Here is a 19,275-nt window from a genome sequence, read left to right as displayed (position 1 = left end):
CCTGTGTTTACCAGGACCCAGTTTTGCGTTGACTGCTCTATCTTATTTCCAAGTAAAATTACAAAAGACACTCTTGGTCTGGTTCATTGCCTCTCCTCATACACCCATAGGCCAGGATCCCAGAGGGGTATACCATCTCTGTGGCTGCTGGGCATATAAGCCCCGTGGTAGCTGGGTGCTAAATCCCTGTTGCTCATAACAGTACTGTATGGGAAATAAGATCCAAGTAGAGAAGGTAGTGTATTCTATGGATGTGTATGGAACCTGTTCCATGCACTCCCAGGAGGGCACTTTAAGGGACAGAGAAGGCTCTGCCTACCTGCCAGCCCCCACCCTGCCGCATACCCCATGCCAGCACGCTCATGTTGGCCATTTGAGTGGCTACTCTGATCCCAGCTTCAAGGAGGTATACTGCAGCCCCATGCATCCACTTTTTGAGGAGTGCTGGCATGGGGGAAATGGCAGGGCGGGGGCTGGCAGGCAGGCAGCACCTTCTCTACCCCTCAAAGCAATCCCTCCAAATTGGCTCGATGGCAGTTGCCGGAACCCGTTCGGCGCTCCTAGAATAGAGCTCAGACCAGTTCCATGCACATCCCTAGTGTATTCTGCACACCATTGTGGAAATTAACAAAATGTGTTTACAACTATGCACTTTTTATTCAGTTCTCTTGAAAAGATTAAAGCGTTCAGTGCATCTGATATGTTTGGCAAGTACTGGAGTTGCATTGGACAGGAAGACAAGAAAAGACCTGCAGATTAGTATTTAGGCAAAACTAGATAGGATACAGGAGAAGCCTGAGCCTTATCTCCCCCCACTGTAGGTAGGTAGGTAGGTAGGTAGATAGATAGATAGATAGATAGATAGATAGATAATTCTTTATTGTCATTGTCCTGTGCAGAACAACAAGATTGAAAAGAAGCTACTACCACTACTACAGGACCTAACAAGAATAATCTAAACATATACCCATACGCCCCCCTCCCATCAACCCACTAAAAACCCACTAAAAAACTCTAAAAACTAAATACAAAAAAACCCTCAGAAGCTGTGTTTTGCTGCGTTCAAAGCTGAGACCGCTTTTGGATAGAAGCTACTTCTCAAGCGGCTGGTCCTGGTCTTTAAGACCCTATACCTCCTTCTCAAAGGCAGAAGCTGTGGTGTGGCAGAAGTTGTGGTGTTTACTGATATGCAGGTAAGGAGACTGAATTTGGATCGGAGGGGAAAGGTGTTTAACCCTTTCTTCACAGGCTGTTTTCCCATCAGAGTGAGTGATTGATTGATTAAGTGCCATCAAGTTGGTGTCGACTCTTAGCGACCACATAGATAGATTCTCTCCAGGATGATCTGTCTTCAGCTTGGCCTTTAAGGTCTCTCAGTGATGCATTTTCTCACACTGCTTCTTGACTTTGATTACTAGAGCTTGCAGATCATCCGCATTCTCAGCTATCAGAGTCGTGTCATCAGCATAGCGCAGGTTATTGATGTTTCTTCCTCCAACTTTAAAACCACACTCATCTTCTTCCAGTCCAGCTTCTCTCAGTATATGTTCAGCATATAAATTGAATAAAGAAGGAAAAAGTATACAGCCTTGTATTACTCCTTTGCTGTTCTGGAACCAGTCTGTTTCACCATATTCCATCTGGATTGTGGCTTCCTGTCCTGTGTCTAGGTTTCTCATGAGAACAATGAGATGTTCTGGGATGCCCATTTTCCTAAGGATATTCCACAACTTGACATGGTTGACACAATTGAAGGATATTCTGTAGTTAATAAAGCACATATTGAATTCTTTCTGTTATTCTTTGGCTTTCTCAGTTATCCAGTGTGCATCAGCAATGATGTCTTGTTCCTCGGCCTTTTCTGAAACCAGCTTGAACATCCGGCATTTCCCTTTCCACACAGGGCTCTAATCTTCATTGGATGATCCTGAGCATTATTTTGCTAGCATGTGAAATTAAGGATATTGTGTGATGGTTTGCGCAATCTGTTTACTCTCCTTTCTTTGGTATGAGTATGTAGACTGACTTCTTCCAATCTGTTGGACACTGTGATGTTCTCCAAATTTGCTGGTATAGTTTGGTTAGAGCCTTGACTGATTCTTCTTCCTTTTGCTTGCCATATTTCTGTAGCTATTCCATCAATTCCTGTAGCCTTCCTACTTGGTAATGACCAGCATGCTGATCTAACTTCATCTTCTCATACTAGAGGTTCTTGCAAGTATGGAATATCATCTAGAGTCTTGGATGTTGATGTCCCTGCTGTACAGATTTTTAGTACCGTGTTTCCCCGGAAATAAGACAGTGTCTTATATTAATTTTAGCCCAAAAAAATGCACTAGGGCAATTAGCGGTACATCAGAAATTACTACTAGGTCTTACTTTCGGGGTAACAGGGTATACTCCTTCCATCTCTGTTTGATCTTCTCTGAGTCAGTTACTATCTGTCCTTTGGCATCCTTTAACATACCAATTTGAGGTTGGAACCTCCCTCTGGGTTCAGAGATCTTTTGGAAAACTTCCCTTGTTTTTCCATGTCTATTTCCATCCTCAGGGTTTTTATAGATGTCATTGTAGTACGGCTCCTTGTCTCTTCTAACAGCTCTCTGAAATTCCTTATTAAGTTCCTTCCTGAGGTCTTTATCTTTCTTGACTTTGGCTTCTCTCCTCTTCTGGGCAATTTCTACCGTCTGTTCTGACATTGATTTTGCTTTCTTCTGTTTCTTGGTCTTTTTTGGTCTTTGACAGTCTCTTTTCTCATTCATCCTTAACAATTTATTTGATCTCATTCCACAGTTCCTCTAGTTCCCTATCAATGAGATTCAGATCTTCAAAGCGGTTCCTGACGTTCTCCTTGAAAATGGTGGGTACATTCTCAAGATCATATTATGGAAACTGGATAGCTTTGTTTTTCTGCTTTAACTTGACTTGGAATTTGCACATGAGCAGGTTGTGATCTGTTCCACAATTGGCCCCCTGCCATGTCTTTGCTGACCTCTTCCACCTCCTTGCACCAATAATGTAATCAGTTTGATTTCTGAGTACTCCATCTAGTGATGTCTATGTGTATAGGCACTGCTTTGGTTGTTTGAAGAATATGTTAGCAATGAAGAGTTCATGGGCTTGGCATAAACTAATAAGTCATTCTCCTGCTTCGTTTCTGTTTCCTAGGCCATATAGGCTGACTGTGTTTTCCTCCTTACCTTCACGTTGGCATTCCAGTCTCCAACCACTAGCATCACATCTTGCTTGCATGTTCTGTCATTTTCAGATTGAACTTGAGTATAAAACTCATCAACTTCCTCTTCTTCTGCATCAGTTGTTGGGGCATAGACTTGAAGAACTGTCATGTTAAAGGGTTGAAATCTAATTGATATTAGTCGGTCACTGACCGCATTGTACCCAAGTACTGTAATTGCTATATCTTTCCTGACTATGAAAGCAACACCGTTCCTTCTTTGGTTTTCGTGTCCTGAGTAGTAAACAATATGATTTTCTCACTGAAAGTGTCGTATTCCAGTCCATTTTAATTCAGTGATGCCCAAGATGTCAATCTGTAGTAGATTCGTTTCATCTTCCACTGTGTCGAGCGTTCCCATATTCATGCTTCTTACATTTCAGGTACCCATTGTAATTCTGTCTTTGCAGTTTCGGGTTTTCTTTTCCTGCACGGCAGCACCAGTTGCTAGACGTCCAAAAGGCTTTAGTCTAACTGCGTCATAAACACCATCAGTACTTGTGAGAGATCTTCAGCTCTTCCTCAGTAGCATATTGAGTACCATCCAACCTGAGGGGCCCATCACCGGCACAACATCGACAATCATTCTATTTTGTCTATCCATGTAGTTTTCTTGGTAAAATACAGGAGTGGTTTACCATTGCCTTCTCGCACACAGTATGAAATTATGCCTTTGTTGCAGTGATCGTCACCCCCAACACCTCCCTATATCGCTGCTGCCAAATATAGGTGCCTGCTTCCTTTAGCTGGGCATCTGGGATGACCTTTGTGCTTTGGGTGACCCTACTGGAAGTATACCTCCCAGCGTACTTCATTCATCCCTCCTAGGAACACATATCCCCCACTGCGCCACGATGAGGCAGCTTGGGGGAGGGGGGAATGCCCTAGATCATCCCTCCCAGGAACACCCCGCTGCCACAATGAGGCAGCATAACAAGACTTGGGGCGGGGGGCGGGGATCAGAGTAGATCTTGTCAATTTTTATTTATTTTTTGCCTCACGGACAAAACAATGAAGACCCTTCCTCTGTAGGGGAGAGAACAGTTGGGATGGGAATTTTGATTGTGTAGGTAGCCACCTAATGGCACAGCGGGAAAATGACTTGATTAGCAATCCGGAGGTTGCTGGTTTGAATCCCTGCTGGTATGTTTCCCAGACTATAGGAAACGCCTATATCAGGCAGTAGTGATATAGGAAGATGCTGAAAGGCATCAACGCGTACTGTGCGGGAGGAGGCAATGGTAAACCCCTCCTGTATTCTACCAAAGACAACCACAGGGCTCTATGTTCGCCAGGAATCGACACCGACTCAACACCACACTTTACTTTAGGAAGCCTACAGGGAATGATTAAGCGCCCTCCCTACCATTGTGCTAATCAGATGGCTTATAATAAAAGCCAAAGTCAAATATTTGATCACCACCAACAACTCAGTATTCTGGCCATGAGTGATCAACTGATGCCGATTAGTCCATGTCCAAAGCCCATGCAACAATGTGCAACAAAATAGTTTTCCTGTAAGAGGCCAAATCTATTTCTCAAGTTTAGGATAAATGCAAAGCTGGAAAACAGTTGATAATTACAAGCTGTGTATTGCACTTGCACCATTTGTTCTATAAAAACTGTACTGGGGTTTTTTTTCCTGGAAAAAAATAACATTGCTAACTTTCACTATGAAATTGCCATTGTGAATATGTTTGTAAACTAGCTGCAAGGATACTATCACTATGATTCATTAAAAGAGAGTTGAGGAGGTGGAATAAACGGCAGTTGATTTTTCAGCCAAATCACTTGCACCACATTGTCAATCTGCTTTGTTTTAAAATAATGCTACCCAAATTTTTACCAGTTGCTAAATGGATGTAAATTTTAAACACCTTAAAATCAAACTTAAAACACATTAAAATTGTAGACACAATCACCAAAATTCAAAGAAACTCTTTTGAGCTGCTGTAAAATAGTTTATTTTAATGTAAACTATCTAAAAAACTTAAATGGTGTTGTCTGCTTATTTATGGAAAAGCACGTGGTATATATTTTGTGGGAGAAGATAATACAGTAAAAAGGTTAATTGAAAAAGTAAAGATGAAAGTGTGCAGTGGGTCTTCTCTGGGTTGCTCACACAATTCACAGCATATTTTAACATAAGATTTGTAAAAACGTCTCCCTGAGGTATTTTTCACACATTCTTCTAGCGCCGTTTGTTAGTAACTACAGTGAATCATTAATACAATTTATTTTTATTCTAGGCACTTATATGAGTTTTGAACTGTAACTTATTTTTCTTCCTTTATCACATTTATTCATAACAGTAGTCCTTTTTTGGCTGATACTATGCATGCAGTATTGAACAGGTTTCTACAGGGTTTCCCCCCCAAAAAACATTATGAAGTATTTTTCTTCTTGTCTGATACTTACACATTGTAAGCTCTCTCATTTATTTTAGATAGTGTTTAGAATGTTGTTAAATAATGTTATGCTCTTTGAGACTTATAGTATAGGAAATTAAATTGAAAAATGCTAGGGACTTATATTCTAGTCTTACACATAAAGTAAAGCCTGCCTGCTCGCCCTACTGTTATGGAAAAGCATGTGGTTCTTGCCCCCAACCCTGCTGAAAGGGGCTTTCTAGAAATATCCTGCTTGCTTCTCTTGGTTTCAAAGGCCAGGAGGCAGATTGTGTAGCAATGCAGTGCTCTCTGCATCCCAATCAAAACGTGCTGTTAAATCCTTTCAGAATTGGGAAGGACTCTGCAGGCCTAGTTTGTAAATTTACCAAGGCCAGCACTGTCCTTGGGTGGCAGAGAAAGCTCACCCCTACATTAAAATCTTCTGTAAATTTACACTCCACACAGGTCTGAATAATTCAGAGGCCTGGTTTGTGCAGAGGAGTGATCTTCCGTGTCCAGGGCCATCCTTTGGGTGGGGCGACCAGAGCAATTTCCCCAGGCCCCGTGTTTGGACAAGCCCCATGCTTAGACAGGCCCGCACCATCGGGGCCACGGCTGCTTTTCTTGCAGTCAGAGCCCAGAGAGAGCAGCTGCCAGTTGGAGAGGGGGCATGCACCCTGCAGAAACATGTTTACTCCCCCCAGACCCCACCACCTTCGACTGCTTTCTCCACTCTGCTTTCTCCCAGAGCTGAGAAAGCAGCCAGAGCTGGTGGGGGCTGGCTCTGTCCCCCACCACGGGAGCCGAGTACCTACATGTGCACTCTCTCTCCCTTCCCCCCAACTACCACTGCGGCATGGAAAAATGAGGCATGGAAAAAGCCTTCTTGGAAAAATGAGCCATGTGGCCGGGCTGTGAGGAGACACATGAACTCTCTCCCCCAAGGTGGGTCTGAGGGGGGAAACATAACACCAGTAAGTTGGTTTATAAGGAATATGCTGTGGGTTCAGCAAAACCATGGTAGATTTCATCATGGCTGCTAGAGTTTTCCAGTCAGGATTTGGAAGTGCCAGAAACTCTGTATTCAAGTAAAATGCTAATTCCTGCAAGTATTAGTAGAAGTTTTATTTGTAATTGAAACTGGACACTGTACTCCTGCTGAGCTCTATTTCATGCTGAATAAAGTGATATTGTTACACTCCATTGTATATGTACTATGCTTCTGTGATCTGCGATAACTGTTAAGTACTCCTCAATTATGCTAGCCCCTTCTTTTATGCATACCTTTGGATGCCAAGCTGTAAGAAAATGAAATTTTGTAGGGCTTGCACTTCCATCTCAGTTTCTTGTCTGTGAATTCTGTGTGGCTTGGGATAAAAATAGTGAATGTAAATGATTTGGCAGTACTATACCCTGAATCTAGTGAGAGCATGAGTGTTCCAAGTTCTTAGGTTCTAGTGTAACAAAGCTGAGTAATCATCAGAATAGACATCTTTGCAGTTAGGAAACTAAAAATGATATCATTTGCCCAATACAGTAACTATATAAATATGTGGTGGCTTTTTTCACCAAGACAGGGTTTTTTTGAACAGTGTCCTAGGACCTAGAGCTGTTGTAGCTTGGCACTAAGAAGCTGAGCTACGAATCAGGATTTCCCCACTTGAATCTCTCCTCTCTGATGAATTCATTAGGTGGTCTGGCAATCGACTCCCTCTCAACCTCTCTCTCAAAATTATTGCCTTACAGGTTTATTGTAAGGAATGCAAATGAGATGATTAATGTGAAGCACTTTGAACACTCTAAATTGCTATACAAATGCTGCTGCTATTATTCAGGGGCGTATCTAGGGTGGGGCAGGCAGGGCACGTGCAATTAATTTTTTTTAAAAAAATGGCTGCCAAAAACAAAAAGGCCACTGTGCATGCTCAAATGGCCTCTGTGAGGCTCTAGGTCATGCCAGGCTTTGCAGAGACCATTTGAGCATGTGTGGTGACCATTTTGTTTTCAGTGGCCTTTAAAAAAAATGTTTTTAAAAACGGCCACTGCACATGCTCAAATGGTCCCTGCGAGGCCCTAGAGGCCAGCAGGGTGAGGGGGAACCTTTGCAACCCCCCCAGCCTTTAGGAAGCCCCCCAAAGGGGCTACGGGTAAAAATAATAATAATAATAATATAATATGACATTGTACACATATTCAGATTGGCACTATGTACAGAGAATCAGGGTTTGTGAATACTGAGCTGACGCTTATGAGCTAGGATTGTATTCATTTGCTCTTACTTTGCTTCTTGTGATAAGTGAGTTAAATGTGATGTCTTGCTAATATGGCTATTAATGGTGAGTTTGTCTTTGAATCAGTGTGAAATCCTTAACATTAAGGCCCACTGGGAGTTTCTTGCTCTCTTTCTCTCATTTTAACTGTCTTTCTGAAAGACTAGAATATATTCCAAGCAGTGACACAGTTTACTCTGCATATCCTTTAATTATTTACAGAGTATCTGGGAAAAGTCAAATTCTCCATTTATTTTTAAAACTTATGTAATGGTGATGCTACAATGCATAGTAGAGAATTATACAGGCACTTCTGTTTAGTTTTTCAAGTACACCTTCACATAGTATTTGGGTATTTCATGAGCCCCAGCATACTGAAATTTGTAGTTTTCCAGCTAAATAGTTTTTGAAATATTAAAAGATTAACGAGCTTGACTTGTATTTTTGAGCTGATATTATGGTAAAGTTATCTGAAAGATGGGTGTTAGATGTTTGGACAGGGGGCGCAATTTCAGTGTTTTCCCTAGGTGCTATTTTCCCTAGATACGCCTCTGCTATTATTATTTATAGCATGCCTCCTAAAATGAAGGAACAGTTTGAACATTCAAATGCAACTAGAACAACTCACCTAGTACAGCAGTAGTGATGTGGGATTTCTGGAAAAACTATGAATAGGGAAACTTTCTGTTAATCTTTCTGATACCCTAAATAGTTGATCTGATATGGTATATTTTACTTTAAATTTCTTTACTGAATATGTAAGTGCCCTGTGTTAATTTTATGTGCAATATAATATCTCAGAAATTTTCATAGTAGCGGCAAAGAATTGAACTGAAATATTTGCTTTGGAAATGTATTTCCACATTCAGTGTGGTTTAAATGTTATATTCAAAACTCTTTGTGGGAATTATTTTTGTTGGAATGCTTTTAAAAAATAATTTAAAGACAATAGACAATATACATTCTACAATCACTTCCAGCCTCTCAGCTCAACAAAAGAAATGAGACGCTGCTCCATGTATTCTCCAGAAGGGAAACCCAAACTAATCAGTTTTAGTTTTACTTTCATTTGCAGTTCAAGATGAAGTAAATTGTTTAGCTTGCTTTCCATTTGATTTGACTTGCACAGCCAATTGGATGAATTATAATTGGAGTTTTGGTGGCATGGGGGATGGGATTATTCCTCATTGTCTTGCTCACTTTTGCTGGGAGTATAGGGCTGTAATTCTGTGGTAGAGCATCTGCTTAGCATACAGAACATCCCACATTCAATCCATGGCATCTCCAAGTAGGGCTAAGAAGAATTCCCGCCAAAATCCCTGCAGAGCTATTGGCACTCAGTATAGATACTACTGAGCTAGCTAGACCAATGATCTGACTTGGTATACAGCAGCTTTCTGTTTTCCTTAGTGTCACATGCATGCATGCATATTCTTTCGGTCTCTCTCTAGATGATCACCCAAACTCTAATTACAACTGTGAAACTGCTCAGTTTGCCTGACACTGTATTGGTATTCAATTATTATATTGCTTTGTTTTATAGAATTAATTAGGATTTTTAGAAATTGATTTTATGCCGCAGGGAGAAAAAGGTGGAAAATCTTTCAGGATGTTTTTTCATGGAAAGCAGTATTCCAAGCCTTGACAAATATTGTTTGAATCTAGGAGCCAGTGTATAGTTTTAGGAGTCAGACTATTGGACACTTGACAAAATTTACCAGAGTTAGTGATGGACAAATTCACGGGGGAGGGTATATGGATTCTTTTTAATTCCCTTTGCAAGTAATATACTTAGAACAGAAACAAGGTTTTCAGGGCTATTCAATGCAATAAAGGTTTCCATTAAAAAATAACTCTGCCCTTCAATATCCTAGTCTCAGCAACACAGTTAAATTTTTAGGAGCTATGGCTCCCTGTCACCTGGGATTCATTAAGCCCTGCAGTATATCTCCTTGACACTGGCACGGAATGTCATAGTTCAGTGGAAAGGGGAGGTAACAATATCCATGAAGGCCCTCATAACAGCCATTCTAGAAAGGCAAACATTTAACAAAAACAGCAAATTGGTCTATTATTTTCCAGCACCAAACACTGTAGAAATGTAGAGGCAAGCAGCAACCAAGAAAGGTGAGGCTGCAAAATACAGAATATGGCAAATGGCTAGCAGAAGGCACATAATTCTGATTAGTCCTTTTTTAAGAACCAGAGGCAAGTTGTTCATGCTGTTTAGTAGCCCTTACATGTGTGTGTATATAAAACCAGATGTGAAAGACCCATCATTCCCATGCCTGCCCCACATAAATTGGTGAGGGTGGAAAGTTGGTAAGATCTTACTCATGCAGTAAAAGGGGTCCCATGAGAAGAATGCCGACACCCCTCCACCTTTTCCTTGCCCCTCTACAGTTGCTTCAGGTACTTTTCTTCCTTTTTGGCTCAGATATAGAAATTGAGCCAGCAATGGAGAAAAGTAGCTAGGGTAATGTGCTAGAGGGAGGCATGGTGGTGGAGGGTTGAGCTATCCTCTCTTGAATGGTACTTTTACTCCTAAGGTTCAATCCCCCCAGTCCCTCTCCTTTATGTGTGAATCGGGTGTATCTATGAAAAACATGTGTCAGCCACTGTTATGCCTAGTTTTGCTCTTGGAGTCTCCTCTTTTGTATGGTTGGTTAGGTTATGTAAGTGTTGTGAATGTTCAGCACCAAAGACTTGCAGTACTTGGATTCTTGGACGAAGTATTTATTGATCCTTAGTTTGTAACATCCTATTTGATTCAAGTTATTAGTCAACTTTAAAACCAAATGCAATGCCACAGCCTAGGGGACTTTACTATAAGATCAAATTTATCATAAGATCAAAATTGATTGCCATTTTGTACATTCTTCACATTCATCTCTTCTGTTTTTCCTAGTGAGCGACAGTTGCTTTAGGAACCTTGCAGAGGACCGTAGTGGGATAAACCTTAAAGACCTCGTCCAAGATCCTTCTTTGTAAGTATCTATTTCCAAAATTGAATTAGATTTCCAGTTGAGCATCAACAGATATGTGGTAACTGCCTTATATAGATATATATAATTGGAACTTTTTTGTCTGAATAGGTTAGGGCAGGAGATGGACATGTTAATAATTGAGTCCTGTTACCAAAGAAAATCACAGGGCTCTGTGGGCTCCAGGAGTCGAAATTGACTCGTTGGCACACTTTATCTTTACAAGGCAAGGACACTAACAGAACAATTTTCATTTCATAGTGCAGAAGAAATTCAATTTGGATAATGTGAGTGCTTGTTATTACGTTTTAGATGCCATTTTAGCCTTTAAGTGAATTTAAGAAAGAATGAACACATAGACAGCCAATCTTTAGATTTCTCCCCATGCTGATCACAGTTTTGGCAGTTTAAAGTTTAGAGTATTTTGTTCTAAAATTCCCTTGAGCCAGCAACCTTTGTCAGAGGCATGTGGCTTAAGAGTACAACTTTAATGTTTAAGTGTCATTTCTGATTTTACTGATCCCACTAGAAAACTACTGGGTTTACTTATAATTCTCTAACAGGGTATGATGTCCTATTTGCTTTCATTAGTTTCAAATTAAAAAGTGTATTTGCAGCTAGTCACCCAAATTTAAGACTAGAATTGCTGGCATATTCCTCCTTTGGTAGATTTCCCATTAAATTGTTGAGGTTTCAAATGAGTGCAAGTTGACATTAGATTTGGCGAGGAGGATTTTCCAGTTCTGCTTTGTTTAATCCAGCTCTACACAACATACATCCTGCAGGCTGCATCTGATTGCAGACACTTTTTTTGCTGGCTCACAGGGCTGTTTCCTCCTTGCTGGCAGTCACTTCCACAAAAGAGTCCTAGCCCTGAAGTGTTGCCTAGTCAGAACTCATCCCAGGATGGAGGTAGAATGAGGAGCCTACTGACATGAGCAGCTGACAGCCAACAGGTGGTCGAACAGCTGAAGTAGGGTGGGGTCTTGACTGCTGGCTGAGTGGGGCATGCCCCACTGAGGGACAGGAAAAGCAGGGAAGGAGAGAAAGGAGAGCAGTAGCTCTCAGAGGGTCTTGAGGGCAAGGATTGCTAGTGTAGAACAAAGTGAGACATTTGCCCTGGGAATTCTGATTGGGACGTGTTTGCTGTACATGATCACCTTCTACCAAAACCTCGTGGCTGCTAGCTCTCTAAAACCATTGTCCACTCTCACAAAGTCTTGCAATTAAATGAAATCCGTTGCAATCCTTTCTCTCTCGGATTCAGTTCAGTAGCTCTTCCTAACGTTTCAGGTTGCAAACCTAACCATAATTGTGAAATGTCTATCATTAAAGTCTTTAGAGTGGTGAAGAAAGAAGCTATTTTTTAAAAAGGCGATTGTGTGGTTGCAGGGCAAGCCTAAGCATGTTTATGCAGAAGTAAGCCTCATTCAATTCAATAGAACTTATTTCCAGGTAAATACACATTAGGAAGCCTCTCCTGACCTTTTTGATGCATTGCCATCATGGCTCAAAAGAAAGCTTCTTTGAAATAGGAGTTAGGGGTGTGCCTGAATTGTGTGCTGCCGAACCAGTGTGCTGCCGAACCACTGCAGTAGTTGTATCAGAAATCCTTCTTCTCACCCTATCATTGACTGAGCTAAGCAAAAAATAAAATAAAAATGGTTTGTTATTCCCTATCTCTAGCCTTTTTTATTTTGAGTTTATTCTAGTCTTTCTCTTACTCGTTACTTCTGACTTTCACTTAGAGTTTTGTTTCTTCGCTCCCCCCTCTCTGTGCGCCTCCGCCACTCATTCCCCTTGTAGCTTATGACCATGAGTACCCCCTTCAAATGCTGATTGTCTTGCTCAGCTAAGCTCCCCACTTCAAACAGACATCTTGAGTGTCTGTATTTCCTTGGCGAAGCCCACAGAGTGAACATTTGCAAGATCTGTTCAGGCATGCAGAAACTGTGGCTCTATACTTTGTGCCATTTTGTGGGATAGGGTGTTGTGTGCCCATTATTCACTGGAGAACGCAACAGCCAAAAACAATAGGAAAGAGTGCAGCATTACCCCTGCAATTCTCCTGCTCCTACCAACCTCCAATTACTAGGTAGAGTTCTGGCACAGTGGAGCCGGACCACCAAGAGGTGTCTGCACCAGACTTAGTGGCAAAGGTGGGGCCATTGAGGATGGAGACATCCCAACCAATCATCAAGACTGACTTTAACCAGTCAAGACTGACTTTAACCAACTGAGAGCAAAGGCCCTGAAACAGCCTGCATAGCCGCTTAAAAAGAAACAGAAAAAGAAGACTGGGAAGCCCCTGATCCCGAAACTGAAGAAAACACTATCGGTGGCGACTTCCCCACTCCTGCAGATCCCCACCCAGTCTCTGTCAAGAGCAGGTAGTGACCAAGAACTGCAACCAGATCTCAGTCCTGACAGGGAGAGTGAATCAAAGCATGCTCTCATTTCCGAAGCAGAATTCAATCCAGAGTCTGGCTACAAACCAGACTCCCCCATGACAGAAACGAGTGCCATCATAGATCTCTCAACCACAGGACTTGACTATAGGAGGGAGCATTAGGGATGTGCACGGAACCGGCAGGGGGAAGCTCAAGGGTGGAGGGGGGTACCTTTAAGGACTGGGGGGGGGTTATCTTACCCCCCTGCCGCATTTCCCCTGCCAGTGCTGCAGTTAGCATCCAGTGGGGTGCCAGCATACCTCCTGCCGACCCAATGCCTCCTTGAACCTGAAGTACCCGGTGCACACATGCTGGTCCAAGGAGGCAGCAGGGAGGTACGCTGCAGGCCCGCTGGGCCCTTTTAAACTGCAGCGCTGGTGGGGAAAATGTGGCGGGGTGCGAGGTGAGCACCTTCCTCTGTCCTTAAAGGTATTCCCTCCACTTTCGAACTGGTTGAACCACCAGTCTTTTGAACCTGTTCAGAGGCCCATGAAAGGGCCTCCGTAAAAGGGCCTCTGAACAGGGTCGTGCATATCCCTAGGGAGTGATTACTCTCAAACGTACTCTCAAACGTACTTCGATAAATCCCACATGGGTCAAGCACTCAAGGCAGAGACCCTGGGATGTGGACAGCTGGGAAAGGATCCCTTGCTACAGCCCCCGCCCCCACTGCGCTCTCTCCAGATCTCCTTCACCTTGAAGGGAGTGAACAGGTTTAAACAAAATCAGTTCTGCCCCAAACAAGACCTCAAGTACTACAAAACGTAAAGCGGATATTAAGGACAAAGGGTCTCAAGCTACTCAATCTTCAGTCCCTGTAGCAAGCACCTTGATAATTCCGCGAACTTCTGGACCATGAGTCAAATTCAGAGGAGGACGCATTTTCGACTCAAGGTGACACAGACCTGCCACAAGGTTCCCCACATTTAGATGACTGGCTGGATGGGAAGAAACAGATTTCCTCTACTGAGGAGTACCATCCATATGAAAACAGTTACAGAGGATGGCTGCTTCCTTGGGACTGGAAACACAAGTAGCCACCGAAGGGACTAAGGACTCTGTGTTTGGCCTTATCCACACTGAAACCTCTACCACAGTCTCACTGCCTCTTTTTACCAACAGCCATGAAGGTCATGATAGGGGTAAAAAACACCTTAAAACACACCTTTTTAAGGAGGCTTTTTAATGCTCCATTTTTATTTTGTTTTATCTGGTAGGTTCTTTAGCTTCTTTAGGTTTTTATAATTTTCAGTTTTAATTTGAACCTAATGATTGTTTTCAATCTGACTTTATTTTTTTAATTTAATTTTATTACTTTTATCTGTGTCTATCTTAATGTTGTAAGCTGCCCCCAAGCAGTAGTACACTGGAGGGGCAGGGTATAAACTCTTTAAATAAATAATAAATAAATATTGGGGTCCTGAGAGCTGGACAACCACTATATTGCACCTGTCTCTAAGCAGTGGGGCTTCAAGCAGCTGGAGATTCACATCCTTCAGGGACAGCAAGGTGGAGAGCAGGAGGGTTGCAAGAATTAGTATAAGGAGGGATATCCATGAGAATGGCTTCACTGTAGGTCCAGCTTCCTGTAGTTGCGAGGCAAACTGGGTGGATTAGCACAAGGACCAATCCAGATAGTGATTTCAAGCTCTTTGTAGGTTGCAAGAGAGCATATGGAATGCTCAATGGAGTCCCGAGTATAGCATACGAGGGAAAGCGAAGGGTGCTGGTTGGAGTCCCAATTTATAGCATACGGTGATGTATACAAGGAAGCACTTGTTGTAGCGTGGGTTGGAGTCCCGAGTGAGAGGCACAGGGGAGCACCAAGATTGTAGAGAGCATCTGATGGAGTCCCAAGTGTAAAGCACAAGGGAGCACACTGAGTCATGGAATTGGGGATACTTATATCCCAAAACGTGCCTTGGGGGGGAACATTCTTATTGTCATTCTTTGCTGTCTAGAATGGTCTGGGTGGACCTGCACGGAATGCATTGTTACTGATGGTTCTTCCTGGGTGTGACAATGTGGGCATCACCTTTTGTGTGTAAGGCTGTTAAGTGATGAAAATCAGAATATGCAGGTGCATGAAAGATGTTGTATATCAAGATGCCTCCTCTCAGGTTTTCTTCTGACTTCTTTTTATCATGTGACAGCAAACATCCACCAAATATACCTAAAAATGGATGTGATGTGTGACAAGGTGTGTTAGGAAGTGCTGAAAAATGGAATTTTGGGGTGGGTTAGGATGGCTAGCAGTGAGCAGGGACCTCTCAGGGGCTGAATTCGACATAGGAGGCAACATTTCCTATTCTCTAACAACCTAATATTTTACCAAGACTTAGTATAACTTCAAGTTTACTTCCTTTGAAAATTTCTCTCATACGTCTTTAAAGAGGCATCTTTCACATTATTTCCAGGATTTTTAGCTTTTTGATGTTTTTATGCCTGTACTTTAAAAAAAAAAATTAGAATGATCTCAGCTATGTTTCTGCGACTTCAGAATTTGTAGAAAAACATACAGAAATAGCACAAAACATTGGGGTGCCCTCTGTGTGTGTCAGTTTCTTCTTATGAACAGATGGAGAATGAGAATTGGTGAAAAGAGTTGGAAAAATCACTTTAATTTCTAATAGGAGGCAAGCCAGGTCAAAGTGTATGTTGACATGGACAAAATGCAAAAGAGTGCATACCTCTGTACACTGTCATGAATATCTTGGTGTATTTTCAGCTACTGGGCAGGATAGAAACTAAATGTAAAAAATACACAAGTCTTGTGTGAAACTTGCCTGTTGGCTCATATAGCAAGAAGTGGGGTCAACTGTGACAGTCATAACCTGGAGAGCTGCTACCATCCAGCTGCCATGTTCCAGCTGAGGTAGTCTTTATCTTCCCCAACTACCAACACAGAGCTACTGGGGAATGCCTTGCTCTGAGGGGAGGAGAGAGAGGCACAATCTATCAGAATGCCAATTAAAAAGCACAAAATGTAATGATTGAGCTCCTAGAGACTTTTTGTTGTTTGTTTTTATTGATGGTTATTGTGTTAATGTTTTTATGTAGATTGCTTTAGGAGGTTTGCCTGAAAAGTGACATATAATGGTCAACAACAAATAATAAACTTGCATATTTATTTATACACCAGCTGATGTAGAGAATGACAGGTAGTTTACATTAAGTTCAAAAAATTAAAAACAACCAACAATAGAAACCATTGAAACAAAAAAAAAAATTAACTAAAAGCCTGGAAAAAGATGTCTTGAGAGTTTTCTTGAAGACAGCCAGAGATAGGAAGCTCTTCTTATATGAAGCATGTTCCATAGTCCTGAAGCGGCTTTTAACCAGGCCCGTTTCTGAGTCACCACCAAACAAGCCAACTGCAAACGGACTTCTTTTGATGATCTCAGTAGACGGTGAGATTCATGTCAAAGGAGGTGCTTTTTTAAATACCATGAGCCCAAGCTATTAAGGACTTTATAGGTGATAAACAGCACTTTGTATTTAACCTGGAAACATATTGGTGGCCAGTGAATATCTTTTTAAAATAGGAGTAATATGGTTTCTTTGGATTGCCCTGAGACCAACCTGGCTGCCATATTCTGCAGCAATTGCAGTTGCTGGACTATGTACAATGGTAGCCCAACATAGCTTACATTGCAGTAGTCAGGTCTGAAGGTTACCAGCATATGCATCTCTATTTTAAGGTTTTCTATCTTGAGAAATGGATGTAGCTGGCCTATTCACTTGAAGCTGATAAAAGTGTTCCTGGCTATCGCCTCAGTCATAGATACCAGGTAGAGATTTGGATCCTGGAGTACTCCCAAGCTAATTACCTGTTCCTTCTTTGGGAGTGTAACCCCATCCTGGACAGGTAGATCTAAACCATATCATGAGTTCCAACCCCCCACAATTACTACATCCATCTTACTTGGATTCAATTTCAGTTTATCACGCTTCATCCCACCCATTACCACTTCCAGACAGGCATTTAGGCAAATTATTGTCATTTCCCAATTAGGTTAATGTAGCAAAATAGATTTGGGTGTCATCAGCATAGTGATAGCACCTTTCTCCAAATCTCCTGATGATCTCTCCAGTGGTTTCATGTAGATGTTAAAAAGCATTGGAAGACAGTATGAAGCCCTGCAGGGCCTCATTCAAAAGCTCTTGCTTTGATGAGCAGCAGTCTCCAAGTGACACCATCTGGAAATGCCTGAGATTAGGAATGGAACCACTGTAAAACAGTGCTTCTCAGTCCCAAATCTCTCAGGTAACTTAAAAGATACCATGATCGATGGCACTGAAAGCCACCAAAGAGACCAATAGAGTCACACTCCCTCTGCCAATTCCCAGTTGGAGATCATCCATCAGATTGACCAAGGCAGTCTCAAACCCATAGACCTCCAGGAAGCTGGTTTGATTATTTATGGGTCTAAATTATCTGTCTCCTCCAAGACTGCCTCGAGCTGAGAAGCCACCACCCTTTCAATCATCTTGCTCAACCATGGAAGGTTGGAGGCAGGCCTGTAGTTGCCTAACTATAGTCAATTATGTTTTTTCAATAACGTTTTTTCAATAATGATCTAATAATGGCTTCCTTAAGACAAAGAAGCATCCTACCCACCCTCAGAGAAGCATTTATGTTATCAGACTTTATCCAATAACCTTTCCACCAGATAGTATGTCATGTTGGGCAAGGGTTAAGAGAACAGGTGGGTAGGGTACTCAGTCCAAAGCAGCTTGTCCACATCCCCAAGAGTCACAAACTGAAGCTGATCCAATCTGATCACACAAGAGGAATTATTGGATGTCTCCATAATCGATTGTGAAGTAATTGTGGTATCTAGGCCAGTTCGAATATGAGAGATTGTATCCACAAAAAATCTATTAAAACTATTGCAGCGGGTAACTGATGGTTCTAATTTCGAATTGGGCAGTGGGGGCGGCATGTACTATCTCTCTCGCAACCCTAGACATGGATGTGAATTTGTGGATGCAGTATGTGCAACAAAATGCTGCTTAGCTCATATTGCTGGAGTGTAGACCTGCAAATTTACTCTGTACAGCAGGCCTGCTCAACTTATCTATCTATCTATCTATCTATCTATCTATCTATCTATCTATCTATCTAATCTGTATACTGCCCCAAACTTTTGTCTCTGGGCGGTTAACAATAGCATAAAACAAATTAAAAACATTTACAAAAACGTAAAACAATTTAACAATTTAAAAATAAACCAGAGATTAAAACTTTAAAAATTTAGGAAGCTGAGAAAGCTTGGGTGAAAAGATGGGTTTTCAGGTGTTTTTTGAAAATTGCCAGGGTAGGATCATATCTCAGCAGGGAGTGCATTCCACAGTCTCAGGGCAGCGACCGATAAGGCCCGTCTCTGTGTAGCCACCAAACAAGTTGGCAGTAACTGGAGATGGAACTCCTCAGATGACCTCAATTTTAGGCCCCTCAGCTGTTTTTGGACTACAATTCCATAATCCCCAGTCACAATGGCCAGTAGCCTGGGATTATAAGAGTTATAGGCCAACATCTGCAGGAGGGCCGAAGTTGAGCAGCCAAAGTTGTATAGTATTCTGTAGAATTAAAGTTGAGTCTTTTTGCCACTTGTCCTCTAGTTGTCTACCTTGGCGCGTCATTTTATATAGTGATGTCAATATTATATAGTGAAAATAACATGAATTTAACTTCGGCACGGCAACGACCAAAATGGCAGCCGTGCCGAAGTTAAAACCGGCTGAATGAGCTGGAGAGGGTGAGAATGGAGGCTGGTGGGGGGAGGGGGAACCACCGCAGACACACACCCCCGCCGCCCCAAGGAACTCCCCCTAAGGGGAGAAGGTTAAAAAAAATTTTTTCCCTTCGTAAAGAAAGAAAGAAAGAAAGATTCGCGAACCACTCAAACCATCAGGGTGTGTTTGGTCCGGGGTCGGACTGAT

At 42.0% G+C, this 19,275-nt stretch overlaps 1 protein-coding gene across 28 annotated transcripts in view; it reads left to right on the top strand.

Annotated features, from left to right (window-relative positions):
- Positions 1–19,275, top strand: part of GPHN (gephyrin) — a 556,374-nt gene that overhangs the window by 114,114 nt on the left and 422,985 nt on the right. For 15 of the 28 annotated variants that reach the window (XM_053285016.1, XM_053285048.1, XM_053285057.1 and 12 more), the window contains exon 2: positions 10,804–10,882. In XM_053285016.1, coding sequence (XP_053140991.1) covers positions 10,804–10,882 — 79 coding nt within the window. Of the gene's footprint in view, positions 1–6,419; positions 6,571–10,803; positions 10,883–19,275 lie in introns of those variants that run through there. The other 13 variants (XM_053284974.1, XM_053284946.1, XM_053284931.1 and 10 more) reach the window with 8 other exon arrangements.

The sequence above is a fragment of the Hemicordylus capensis genome, chromosome 1 (assembly GCF_027244095.1).
Source record: "Hemicordylus capensis ecotype Gifberg chromosome 1, rHemCap1.1.pri, whole genome shotgun sequence".
NCBI lineage: Eukaryota > Metazoa > Chordata > Lepidosauria > Squamata > Cordylidae > Hemicordylus > Hemicordylus capensis.
This window is presented reverse-complemented; position numbering and strand designations above follow the sequence as displayed.